At 33.3% G+C, this 13,032-nt stretch overlaps 4 protein-coding genes across 4 annotated transcripts; 2 read left to right on the top strand and 2 right to left on the bottom strand.

Moving 5' to 3' along the window:
• The first annotated feature begins 1,321 nt into the window (after positions 1-1,321).
• LOC107371127 (phospholipase A1) lies at positions 1,322-3,011 on the top strand. The gene is made up of 2 exons (XM_015939113.3): positions 1,322-2,303; positions 2,363-3,011. The coding sequence occupies exons 1-2, from the start codon at positions 1,643-1,645 to the stop codon at positions 2,893-2,895; spliced, it is 1,194 nt and encodes a 397-aa protein (XP_015794599.1). The 5' UTR covers positions 1,322-1,642; the 3' UTR covers positions 2,896-3,011.
• Positions 3,012-3,657: 646 nt separating this feature from the next.
• On the bottom strand, positions 3,658-8,181 carry LOC107371713 (signal peptide peptidase-like 2A). The gene is made up of 2 exons (XM_015939861.3): positions 7,355-8,181; positions 3,658-5,576 (listed from the first exon to the last, which is right to left on the bottom strand). The coding sequence occupies exons 1-2, from the start codon at positions 7,872-7,874 to the stop codon at positions 4,120-4,122; spliced, it is 1,977 nt and encodes a 658-aa protein (XP_015795347.2). The 5' UTR covers positions 7,875-8,181; the 3' UTR covers positions 3,658-4,119.
• Positions 8,182-8,610: 429 nt separating this feature from the next.
• ohgt (E3 ubiquitin ligase component cereblon) lies at positions 8,611-10,768 on the top strand. Its single transcript, XM_015939868.3, has one exon. The coding sequence runs from the start codon at positions 9,090-9,092 to the stop codon at positions 10,476-10,478; it is 1,389 nt and encodes a 462-aa protein (XP_015795354.2). The 5' UTR covers positions 8,611-9,089; the 3' UTR covers positions 10,479-10,768.
• A 246-nt stretch (positions 10,769-11,014) lies between these two features.
• LOC107371720 (androgen-induced gene 1 protein) lies at positions 11,015-12,517 on the bottom strand. The gene is made up of 2 exons (XM_015939869.3): positions 12,072-12,517; positions 11,015-11,996 (listed from the first exon to the last, which is right to left on the bottom strand). Exons 1-2 carry the CDS (start codon positions 12,426-12,428, stop codon positions 11,589-11,591), a joined length of 765 nt encoding a protein of 254 aa, XP_015795355.2. The 5' UTR covers positions 12,429-12,517; the 3' UTR covers positions 11,015-11,588.
• Between the last annotated feature and the right edge of the window lie 515 nt (positions 12,518-13,032).

Raw genomic sequence — 13,032 nt, 5'->3', positions numbered from 1 at the left:
GTTTAAATAGTTGATTCTTATCAACTGAAGATTCAATTATTCTGTCTAATAACTAGTCTCCTTAAGCTACTTAACTTTTCACTCAAGGTGTAGATACCTTTATTGATATATTTGAACTTTTATACCTCAAGGTAAGTTTGGTACAAGGATTTAAGAAATATGTTTGCGACTTTAAGATGATTAGTTTGACCTAGCTTTCCATTCGTCCTCCAAGTCTTATAAAGGTTGTCAGATCAAAATTGCAAACCTAGTTTCACACTATACATTGAAACAAACATTTCATCAGTCTTTTATTCTGGTCTAGTGAGTGTACTTTTCATCTATTCTTCATCATGTTTAATGGTTATGGCTTCAGTATATTGATTTTTACATCTATAATTTCCATCTCTATGTCGTTTAAACAGGGCGAAGTTTCCACCAAGTCCCCCAAAGAAAAGGAATTAGATGCTTATAAGTTCGTTGATGAATATGACTTTGCTCCTTTACCTCTTAATGTTGAAAAAAAGCACGTGAAATCGGCTGCTAAGCTTACCAAACAATTGACTGTGACAAACTCATCGGACACTCAATTCAATTCAACAACCCAATCTCCACTTCAAACAACCACATCATCAACCTCAACAACAACACCTAACTCAACAATTCCTATCATCAAATCGTCTCCGATCAAGTTGAACGATTCTGTTTCCATAAATCAAACTCATCAAGACAAAAATGTTGAACTTAAAAAATCACAAACCAAGTCTAAGCACCGAGACATTCCTGTTAAGATGAGAAGCATTGCATTTTTGGTGAAAAACGTCGCAACTGATTATACTTTGGCAAGTTTCAAGCTTGGTTCAATCCATAAATCATATCGAGGTAAAACAGTGAAAATAACTGATATACTCAAAACTATCAACATTGGTCGTCACAAGATAGGATTTGGAGTTCAGATTCACGGGTTACATGAAAACCACGAACATAAGGATGATTCAAAGGACTCAAAAAATAAAACCCTAAATGTAGTTTAAATCAAGATCCATTTCTGTAATTATGTTGAATTAGTCAATAAATGTTTGTCTATGAATTCACTGTAACCAGTATTCAGCAATAAATTATTTCACAAAGAATGACAGATCGAAAATGAACAGATGAGTTGGAGATTGATATTTAAATTGCACAAATGGACTCAGTTTTTATGTCTACAAACCAAAGAGTGAAAGAAATCAGTTTTTACCCGTTTGTGTCATTTTGTGCATAAATGTGACAACTGATGTGTAAGTTGTGTCTTTTCATCAACAATCCTTGAATTCCTTTAAGATTTTTTTTGATTCTAATTTATAATACCTTGTCAAGTTATCTGTTTGCATGTCATTTCTTTAATTATGGAAATTTTTCATCGACCAATAGTCCGACTGTTTCATTTTGTGAAATGGAACCCTCATGTTCTTGCTCATTAACTATTTAATGTGAGACCCTGATAAGCATTTTTAATTAAGTCTACAATCACTAGCTTATGTTGAACTGTTTCATTGTTTCTATTAGATAAAGCCCGTAGTTTTTACATTAGCTTGCTAAGCAATGATCATGAACTTGATCTGCATCTGTTTCCATCTCGATGTCTCAACTTGCAGTTGACAATTTACTTGTGGGTTGAAACATGGTCTTTAAACCATCGAAATTGTCCATTTTGGTTCTCATTTTTGGGACACTTCTGTTTCTGGCCCTTTCTTCCTATGCTGATCCAATCATTAACATAAATGCCGTTCTTCCCTGTTTCACAGTTACATGTTACCCTGAAATTGGCTGCATAACTCCATTCATCTCTCTTATGATCATTTTAGTTCCACCAATTTCAATATGTGCCGATTCACCCGAAGAAGTAAACGCAACTTATCACCTGATGACACCGAAAGTAAAGAAAAGTCAATTTGGTACTTTGAAAGATCTAAGACCAGGAACCAACTTAGCCTTTTATGCTCATGGTTGTTTCGCAGCTTATGCTGATAAACTAACATTTGCAGTTGGATTAGCTTTGTTTCATAAATATGATCAAGTCATTTTGATCGATTGGACTCGTGGTGCCAACCCAAGAATGTTTGGTAAAGTATCGATTCCTCTAGTTAACATCTTTCTTTGCGCTGCTAACAGTGAAGTACTTGGTCGTCTTGTTGGCAATGCAATTAAATATGCTGTTACCGAAAAACGAATCAACCCTAAAAAGATATTATTTGCTGGACATAGCGCTGGTTCTCATGCAACTGCTTTTGCTGCTGAACACCTTAGAAGATGTTGCTTAATAAAAATTGGTGAAACTGTTGGTAAGCATTTATTAAATAAATTCAATCACATTTGGCTAATTTTCATTTCTAAATTTCAGCTTTGGACTCGAGCACATCTCCATTCGCCTTGTCAAATCGCAAGTTTCCTGAAAAGGGTGATGCTACTCATGTTACTAGAGTCCTCTCGACATTCAATTTTCCAGTTCCCTTTTTGAGCGATTTAAGAGCAATTATCTTTCAATTGGGTTACCCATTTCCCACTTCTGATACGGACATTTATTGTAATCCACCTTTCTTGTTCAGGGAACAATTGATGTGCATTTCAATACCAATGTGCAGCCACTTTTTTTCTGCCCTCACCTTTATTGGTTCCCTTCGCAATTGTTTATACGAGGCCTGGCCCTGTATACCAAATATCTTCTCACCTTTCAATACAACTTACACTGGAATTCGCAGTTCAGTTTTTGGTGCAAGAGGACCTCTCTGTATTCGTACACCCATTAACCCTATCAGGTCCTGCGATTGTTGCTCTAAAGTCCCAAAATCTAGATTTATAAATGAAGATGGTGATCCACAGCAAAGGATTTTTACATGTAGTAATGATGATAAATTTTCAAAAAGACATCTTTGACCATTCGAAAGTATATTAGCCTTTATTAATTTTTTGAAAATTGTATTGTTAAAAGAGTGATCATCTAGATTGAATTGCAATTTTTATCAATAAAGGAGTAAATGAAAAAGCTTTGACTTTCGAGGTAAATTTAAATTTTAACAGGTTTCAGCTATTCAATTATCTGAGCCATAATTTTCAATAAAAAAACGGTCAAACTTCAAATTTCGATCGCTCTTTGGACAGTTAGGGAACAAGAGACCACCAAACTAACGTTCATACATCAAGAATAATATAATACATGTAGTTTCATATTTTGGAAGATAAAATTTGTTATTGCATTTCGATTTTCGGTTAAATTTATTGTCTCGAAATCTGTTGACCATGATCGATCAAAATTTTAACCTAGTTTTACTCATAGCCTGTCCCAGCACTTTGAGAGGGATTACATAAAAGGGTTTATACAATACGCATTGAACAAAAATGGAACCCATCCTTTCGAATGAGTCCCACTAACTAAGATTGTTTTACCAATTTCAGTTATGAGTTTGTAGTCCGATGAATTTTTACTTCTAAATTTGCAGATAGAACTACCCTGACAGGGTTCGATCCGCAGACCTAAGGGTCGTCACCCTTGGCCTTTGCTTCTCTTACCAATGGTCAGGGTAAAGGAAAAGCTTCTTATTTTTATTTTGTTCAACTCATACGTTTAAATGAAACTAGTAAACTAAACTAGTACATTAGATACTTTAATTTTTAAAAGACGAATAAAATGATCTAAAATTTTGATTTTTAAGATTGTCTTTTTAATATTTTTTTATAATTGTTTTACAAATTTTTCACAAGAATTGTGTATCATTACACGATAACATAAATAACACTGATGGAAATGTATTTAACTGACGACTATTAAGATTGTCAGGCACTTAATTGACAAAGTTTATAAAAATTTTAAATTGAAAGATCCACTTTTGACAAAAAAGTCTGAAAACAGACTGGAATAGGTATTAACGATGATTTGGGTGAACAATAACTAAATTGAAAAGGCACTCAACAACATTCAAAATAAAAGCCATTTAAAATAAAATAGCCAATTAATGATTGGTGATATTCATGATAAAGATGAATATGGTTATAGTGCTGGCGGTGTTGATAAACAAGAACAATAGACAAAATCATCGAGATGCCATAAGAGTGACGAATGACAAAATTAATTTCATAATCTCTTTGGAGATTTAAAACCTTTTAAGAGCTTTTGTTTTCTTGAGTGTTTGTCCCTTCATTCAGCTGATTAGTGACAAGAGATTCTTTCGGATTGTTTGAGCTTGCAGTTTCTTCCTGATTGGCAGAAACGTTGTTTGGTGCTGGTCCATTCTCGATATTGTTAGCCAATGCTGCTCTCTCTCTTAAACGAGCTTCGATAGCTGCAGGTTCTGGTCCATACCAGAGGATATTTATCTCATTACGGAACCAAGCAATGACCAAGGGAGGAACTAAAGTGGCTGGGACAAGGTAAAGTAAAGCTGGTTGAGCTTGGTTCATCAAATTGAGAGCAATAAAAGTAACAATTAGTCCAAGTCCGTAAAATATACATTCAACCGTAAAATAGAGACGATAAGGTGTTTTTTGGAAAAGATCTAAAGCGTGACAATAGGAAACTAGAAAACCTGGAACCAAAACATCTCCAAAACCAAGTTTTGATGTCCAAAATACTCGACCTTGGTAGCATTTGTCTGAGAAAAGGGTTGAAGATAATGAGCGAGGCCATTGAAAAACAACCGGAAGAGATTCACTGATCGATTTAATTCCAAATGAGTAAGATATTTCAGAGCTGGTTCCTCCTGTGGCTACTTTTACCATGATAGATTCGCCATCACTGGTCAAGAAGGGAGTAAGGAATACAAAGAAAATATCATAGGCGAATAGCAATGTCAACAGGAAACTAGTTATTCGAAAATTGGGAAACCGAAGGTTTTGCAGAATGTGAATACAAAATATTATGGCCAGCGCATTTTGAAGACTCCAAGCTTGATTTGTTTTGCGAATGAAAAACCAAGTAACTGGAGCTATTAAGGAAACCAAGGTAACTCCAATTCGCCAACCGTATTTAGACCATTTAGTATTTAACCGAGGTGCAACATAGTTAACTGATAAACCCATGATTAGTGAGTATATTGAGATTGTACAGAAAACGACGAAAAATATAATCATGATGAAAATCAGATAAGAGTAGAAGAAGTACAATATTAAAAGGACCGCACACATATAAATGACAAAGAAGACAACAGTTGTTGGAGTCACATCCAGAACTGCATCATCCAACTTCGTCTTCTTTTTCTTTTTTCTTTCTTGGTCATTACTTCCTTCTTCCTCTGATTCTTCTAGAGCAGCTTCATTTTCATGTAGTTGACGGGTCAAAAATAACTCATATCGAAGAATCCCTGATGAATATCCTCCAATGGCAACGGTAAAGACAGCAATTAACCAGATACCAACCAAACTTGATTCAAAAATACCTCGTTCTTCATCATTACTATCTTTAGGCTGGTAAACCATTGCTCTAACTTGATTCTGATATCTGCTTAACATATCGGCAGTTGAATCTTCACCAATCAAGGCAATGATGAACTTAGGATCCGTGATGTTTCTTTTGACAAACAGCTTGTAAACATTGACATCATTAGGAAGTGATATAATGATACCTTAAAAAAGGAGAAAAAAAACAAAAAATCAATTAATGAGTTCGGATAATCAGTAATTAACTGTCAGTAGGAAATAGGATCTGTTCGGATTAATAGATTAATTGAAACATAAAAAAATCAGACTCGTATGCATTAACCAGAACACATCGAACGTTGAGAAGCTGACATCGAGATTAATTTTAGTCAATTGTTTCGATTGATTTCAAGCAGTGACGATCAACGACGATGATGATGGCAAATCATTGAGTTATTACATCAAAACCTTATTCAATTTAAATAAATTATGAAGTAATTAATATAAATGAGTCAAGTTTTGATGATGTACATAAATGGGAAAAGTGTTAATCTATTATCTTATGTTTTATTGTTAAAAGTTCAACTATTCATTTCATGTTACAGTCAAGATGAGCCAAACAAGCTACAGTCAAATGACGGTACAGTTGAAATCAAAGAAAAGGTGAATCAAGGATTAAACAGTCAAGAAAAGGATTATGATGAAGAAGATGATTCCTTATTGAAGGAACAAAATGGACTAAATTTGTTTCAGTAAGTAATTTGAAGCATGTATCATAATTAAATGGTGAAACGTTGACAATGGAATACTGAATAATATTTTTCTCTGTCAGATTCATGCGGTCACCAGAACCAGGATCATATGAATCTGGTTATCGTAGAGGAAATGATGACCATTTAGTAGAAAGGAGTGAAAAAAAGGTCGGCAATCAAGGTGAAGTAAAAGTACGCTGGAATGATAAACATGATGGTTTGGGCAGACAGAAATGGACTTTTGGCTATCGCTCAAAGGATAATCGAGAAGAGAAAGAAATCATCAAATTAATCAAATCACAAATTGGTTCATTAGGACTAATGAATTAATGAGAATTTGCAATTTTGAATAGCTCATAAATGAAATATTTAATTAATTTATCAATTGATAATAACATTTAAAATGATATATCTTAATTTTTTTAGTGCTAAAAATATGGAGTTGCTGGGATAATCGCCGAACTTTGAATCAGAAATATTAGTTATGCAATAAAATGAGATAAATGTATGTAATATTTAGCATTTCCATAAAAGGATAATCGCCTCATTTGATGAGTTAATTAAAACATTCATGAACATAACTAAAATTGTATTTATAAGGACTAATATTCATTGACCAGAATAATTTCTGACTAAAGTAAATCAATTCAATGCGTCAATCAGTTCATCGTCAAGGTTTTCAGAATAATTCTAGAGCCTAACCTTAGAGAAAGTGTGAGTCAAAGCTTTACATTTACAAAAATAGCAAAAATGCAGGAAAAAGAAAAAAGTATTGGAATTAGAAATAAGCTCTGAAATTATTGATCAAGTTTTCTACCATTGATAATTGATGAGTGCTCGGTCTTCAGAAACTTATCACTTATGAGTTCAAGAACATTTTTTAAGGGTTTTAATAGCAAAATATCTTTGTCAAAAATGAAATAATGAAGCCTCTGAAAGTCATTAACATTTCAACAAAAACAATGATAATTTTCATACAGAGTATTGACATGCAACAATTTTTTGAACTCTAAAGATTATAACTATACAGAGTGAATTGAATCTATCAATAAAAGTAAGTTAATTGTAAGCAATACAATTGCTCAGCATAAGAGTACTATTTTATGACATCATTTTTTACTATAACTATTGGTAAGGATGACAATAATGAAGAAAATCCAACAGTCAATCAACAGTTGTTTTGAAATAATTTTTAAAATAACTAAATGTAGCAACTACTGCATCTAGCTTACCTTTACAATCTTTATAATAGTCTTGAACGTTGACAGCTTGTTCAATTAAAGTGCACTTATTGTTGAAGTTAGTCAAAATGTAAGACCCTGCATCAGATAGACCATTCTGAGACTTCGGTGGTGGTGAGCAAAAATTGATATCGTCGGCCTTAATCAGGTTGAAAAATTGAGCTTTATCAGGCCCATCAGCAATCTCTCTAGAATTGTAATGTGCTATACAATAGGTTATGCCTGATCCATTTGTACGACCGGTAGCAACAAGTAGACCAAGTGATACAGGTAAACCCTCTTCAGGAGCAGTTGTATATGAGTATGAACTAGATGAATCTGATGGTGATCTTGGAGATCTTAATAGATATTTGAAGGTTGATGATATTGTCCGGTTCACTGAGGTATCATTTAGAGATGAAGAATTGAAATAAGAGCCCGGTAAACATAATGTTTGTGATACAAATAAAACTAGAAGTAACCCAAAAACAGGGTTACAATATGTTGGTTGAGGTAACGTTGAAAGTATCATGATTGTAATTCAAAGATGATTAAGTGAGTCAAACAATTTTAAAATGATATTAATGCTGAGCTTGTTTGGCTAAAAATATTGCACACATGTAATACAAAGGAGAGCTTCAAAAGCTAACAAGAGATCACCATAATGAGGGAATGTAGTGTTGATTTGGTACAGTTATGCTTGAATAGCGGAAAAAGCAAACTGTGCATCAATATTTAAGAGACATAAATGTAAAAAAATTAATCAAAACAATTTCTAGAGACACTGAGGACTTTCACCAGAGATTAAACAATAAAAATGTACAAATCATCTGGTTTTTTAAACTATAGAAATGTAACTTTTATTAGCATCTCTCATAAGCAACTTTAAATATTATAAAAGCCACAAGAGGCGCTGAAAGTAGTTAGTGCGCAAAAAGATTACGCGTTCAAACTGAAATTTAAACATTCAGTTTGGTTTACAATCAACAATTAAAGACTGTTAACAGGTGAAAAAATTATTTAATTCAACCAAAATTGAAGTATCTTAATCAATAATTTCATCCAGACATTAGGTGTAGATTAAAATCAAATATTTATTATTGGCAACTAAATTTTACCATATTAATTGATCGTTTGAAATATAATTACTGTGAGAGATTTAAGATTTTCTGGTTCGCCTATTAGCTTCGATACTGGGCGACCTGTTTGGACTATTACTCGAAGCTAAATTTGAGAGGGTGTAAGTTCAAACTAAAAATGAAAAGAAGCGAAATATCTTTAAAAGATCTAAGGCTTTCGAAAGATTCAAATGAGTTAAGTTCCCATTTTGAGCTACAAATCAATCAAGAAGCTAATGGTTCAGTGTGCAGTTTTATTTTGTCAATATGTCGTTGCCAGAAATCGCGATTCTCGAGTTTTACTCATTTGCATTTCTAATTAAAGTTCATGGATTGCTTTTAGTTATGCTGCCATCTCAGTGAACTAAAAACACTGAACATTACTAAAACCACTAGAGGCGCTTAACGCTTTTCAGGCTTGTTTACATCACGTAATTTTGTTGTGGTCCTAATTAACTCATTTTTTGTGCAATTGTTCTTGATACTCACGTGTGTTTCTTAATCTATCTTGATACTGTTTATTTTCAGTAATTAGTCTGTGTTATAAGAATTCGAAAAACGAAGGTAAAACCAAGCCAGCTGTAATTTATATTTTGTTCATTTCAAATAAGTGTTACAAGTATCCTAAAATGGATGAAGATATGAATGTTATTCCAGCTAGACCTGAATCTGAAAGTTCATTTACTACGGATGAAGAAGATGAAGACAATAATGTTGAAAATGATGTGGTTCTCAACAGCGAGGATGAAAATAACAGACGTGTTGAAGGAATAGACTATGATCCAAGTCTACCAGCTCAACACACATATCTTGGAAGTAATTTGCGTGAACTGTCCGGTCGTGTTGTTCTTGACGATGAGGCTCTTGTAACTCTTCCATTGCTTACTCTACCTGGTGTTATCTTAATTCCTGGTCAAATACTGCCATTACGGTTAGAGCATCCAGCAATGATTGCTATGATGTTAAATGCCATTGAGAAAGAAAGAACTTTTGGTATTTTAGCAACAGATTCTGATGTTGGAACTACCGTAGAAATTCGAAGTTATTCCAGAGGAATTGAGGATGACGCAGAAGAATCAGTCTTAAAATTAAAAGCCGAAGGACGTCAGAGATTTAAACTGATTGAAAGATGGAGGCAAGATGATGGGTTTGTGATGGGAAAGGTTAAAATTATGTGTGACATCGAAATAGCGCATCCATTTGACAAAAATTTAGACTTCACTTCACGAGGTAATAAGTATAATTATAAATTAGTCCCAGCATCTACAGTATGGCCATCCTTTGTTTTCCGAATGTATGATTCACACTTCATTATGCATAAGATTAATGATCAGCTGAGAAACTGGGCCAACATATCCAAACCTAGCCCTAGTAATCCTGCTGTTGACCATAAAATTAAAGATGTTCAACAAACTGTACACGAAACTGAAGATACTGAGGGATCCATACAAATAAGAAAGACTGTTGTGACAACAATTAGACGTGACGATGACGATGAAATGGAAAGCATTGAATCAAGTGAGGACGAAGAGGAAGACGTACAAGATTTTTCTCAGACGCTTGCATCGCCTTATAAATACTCCTATTGGGTTGCTGCTAACCTTCCACTTTCAGATGATCAAAGAGTTGAACTTTTAAAAATACCCACTACAATTGGAAGATTACGTTTTGAATATGATCTTCTTCAAAAATGTCTCTTCTTATGTTGTATACAATGTGGGTCCAAGATATGTACAAGGGAAGACATTTTTTCAATGTCCGTTGAGGGTCCACTGCAAAATTATGTTAACCTATCTGGCCATGTTCATGAAACATTAACAGTCTATCGTGTCTCCAATCTTGCCCTAGTCGGTCGCTCATCTACTCAACAAAGCTGGTTTCCTGGTTACTCATGGACAATTTGTGAATGTTCAAATTGTGGACATCATATTGGTTGGAAATTTATGTCAGTTAAATCGACAAGACCTGAATATTTTTGGGGAATCTCAAGAGCAAATATCCAACCAAAAATGAATTAGATTATCATTTCACTCGTTTCAATTTGCCACAAAGTTTTCTCTTCTATAAATTTAAGCATGAAGAATTCAAAGACTTTACTTTATATCAGTATCTAATGTATTATAGACACTTATTTGAAATTGTAAATTTACTTTCGCCCCATAATTACTTCTGGCAAATTACATTTGTATTTACTTCATGTATCTATAAAGATGTTTCGCACGTTACTTCTAGTCTCGTGAATTGACATTAGTTTAAGAATTACTGTTAATTTCTCATACTTGAAATAAAGCATTTTGTGCAAAATTCATTGTAAATGATATAACTTCATGAATGGACGCAATCAAGTTGTAAATCAAATTTGGATTTATTATCAGTCTTATTTAGTCTTATTTCAACAGTCTCTGGGCATTCTAATGCATCTATATTGCATCCAATGTGATATTCATCTGATTGTCATGTCAGAAAAATGAATGTTGATAAGAGTGTAATATTATTCTCGTTTGAAATAACAATTTGTTAATTCAACAATTTCATTTGTGAAAAAACACTTCGATTGAAATTAAATTGTGCGGCACATAATTTACTGATTAGAATATAATTACAAGTTGAATTTGTGTTGCAAGTATAAAAATTGAAAGGGGGTTATATTATTATTAGCATAGGAAGACTTATAATTTTTATAATTTTATGTGAATCTAATTATCCAAGTGCATTACTGTAACACTGCAATTCTGGTAAATGTACAGTCACATGAAGTGATTAATCCAATTTTTATTGCACATGTTGAAAGAAATTGAAAATTGAGATTAAACAGGTGAGTATTATTGAATGATGCAATGGGGAAAATGATAAGCTTTAAAATCCTAGTAATATTGCTTCCAGGTAATCCAAATGATAGATCAACTCGAGATCCGGAAGAATTGTATAACAGGATAACAATGAGATTTCTGGCAGTAATTGAAGGTTAAGTTAAGTTTTGCATCAAAAAATTAAGATACTGTTAATGGGCAATCTATTGCTCCATTCCTTTGAATACATCAAACGGTGCATATACATTATTGTTGTAAGTAAGTTTGCGCCACAACTTAAAATGACTTTAAAAATTTTAGTAAAGTTAGAAATGTTGATCATCTACGCTTTTCCTTACGTGATCTTTGATATGGTGTAGGCCATTGTTTGGCATGTAAGTACTGTGTAAAGTATAATATGATGGCAAATATTGGTCCAAATGTTATTATGAAAGGAATTTTGTATGGATCTGGGATAATCCTGATTACTGAGTATGGCCAATAGTTGATAACATAGCCAAGATAAAGAATCCAGAGAAAGTATGATACAATATATGAAAACAGAGCCACGAAAGCTTTACGATTGTCACGGGGGTGATAGAAGGCAAACTCTTCAATCATAACTGTAACCCCAACTGCAGAATGTGTTATTTGATTCAACCATTCTGGATAATATGGTCGTGAAGCAATTGGGTAGATGAGTTCTGAATCTATTGCATATATCATCCAATAAACAAGGACAACAAACTGTAAAGAAAAACAAAAATTAATTGCTCAGTTGATTTTAAAGAGTAAGGAGTTTAAGTTGAAGTTATAACTGACCAGTCCTAAGGGTAAGGCAAGTCCATGGTGAACAATATCTCTCAATTTTACTAAAACACTCGATGATTGATTATGTTTATAGGTTCCATCTGATGACACTAAAAATAAGTCACAGTAATTAATCAAAGTGAAAAGAACAAATTGTGTTAACAGATTCCAGTAAGTTAAAAATTTAAGCGAACCACCAAAAGAACCAACACTTTCGTATGGAGGAACAGAAGGATGAGTATTTATCCATGCAATAGCAAATCCGTACATGACAAAGCTAAGCAAACGAAATAATCTAACAGTAAACACAAAAGGTCCATTGCTATAACGATAACTAGGTATTGGGTTGGTTTTTTTTGACATGGTCATCTAAACAAATGGCAAAGGTAATTTGTTTCACAACTAATTGAATTAAAAAACACTGCTAAACCATACATGAGAATATCTTGAAACATTAATGAACTCAACTGACAACTGCTCGATAAATAGTCTCAAAGGTTAAACATACAATCTTTGGACTACAAGCTTCAGCCTCCAAACTTAAATAATTTGCTGGATCGTCTACTTGACAATTTAAAATTAAAAACCATTGGATTATAGTGATCATTATGATTTGTTAAGCCAGTATAATTTTAAAATCAAACTATCGAGACTTGCTTGTGAATTTATTGGACATTATGAGCTATGGGTAGTTCAATTCAAAGAGAAAAGGAAGATCAACTTTGGTTCAACTCTTGATTCTTACTACAATATTGCTGATAACCTTATCATCAATTACTAACAATATTATAAATGGGTTATAATGTAATTTTCAATGCTATGACAGTGACAAACTGGTGCAAGTTGACTGTCAAATCTATTAATATTCAACAAAGCACTCATCCTACTGGAAATTAACCGACGCATAACAGGGAACCCTCGCTAATTTTAGCAGAGCCCTGATGACCAAGTACACAATTTCGTTTAATCCAAT

The sequence above is a fragment of the Tetranychus urticae genome, chromosome 3 (assembly GCF_039701765.1).
Source record: "Tetranychus urticae isolate SD_2017Ah chromosome 3, NJAU_TeUrti_SD_1.0, whole genome shotgun sequence".
Taxonomy (NCBI): Eukaryota; Metazoa; Arthropoda; class Arachnida; order Trombidiformes; family Tetranychidae; genus Tetranychus; species Tetranychus urticae.
This window is presented reverse-complemented; position numbering and strand designations above follow the sequence as displayed.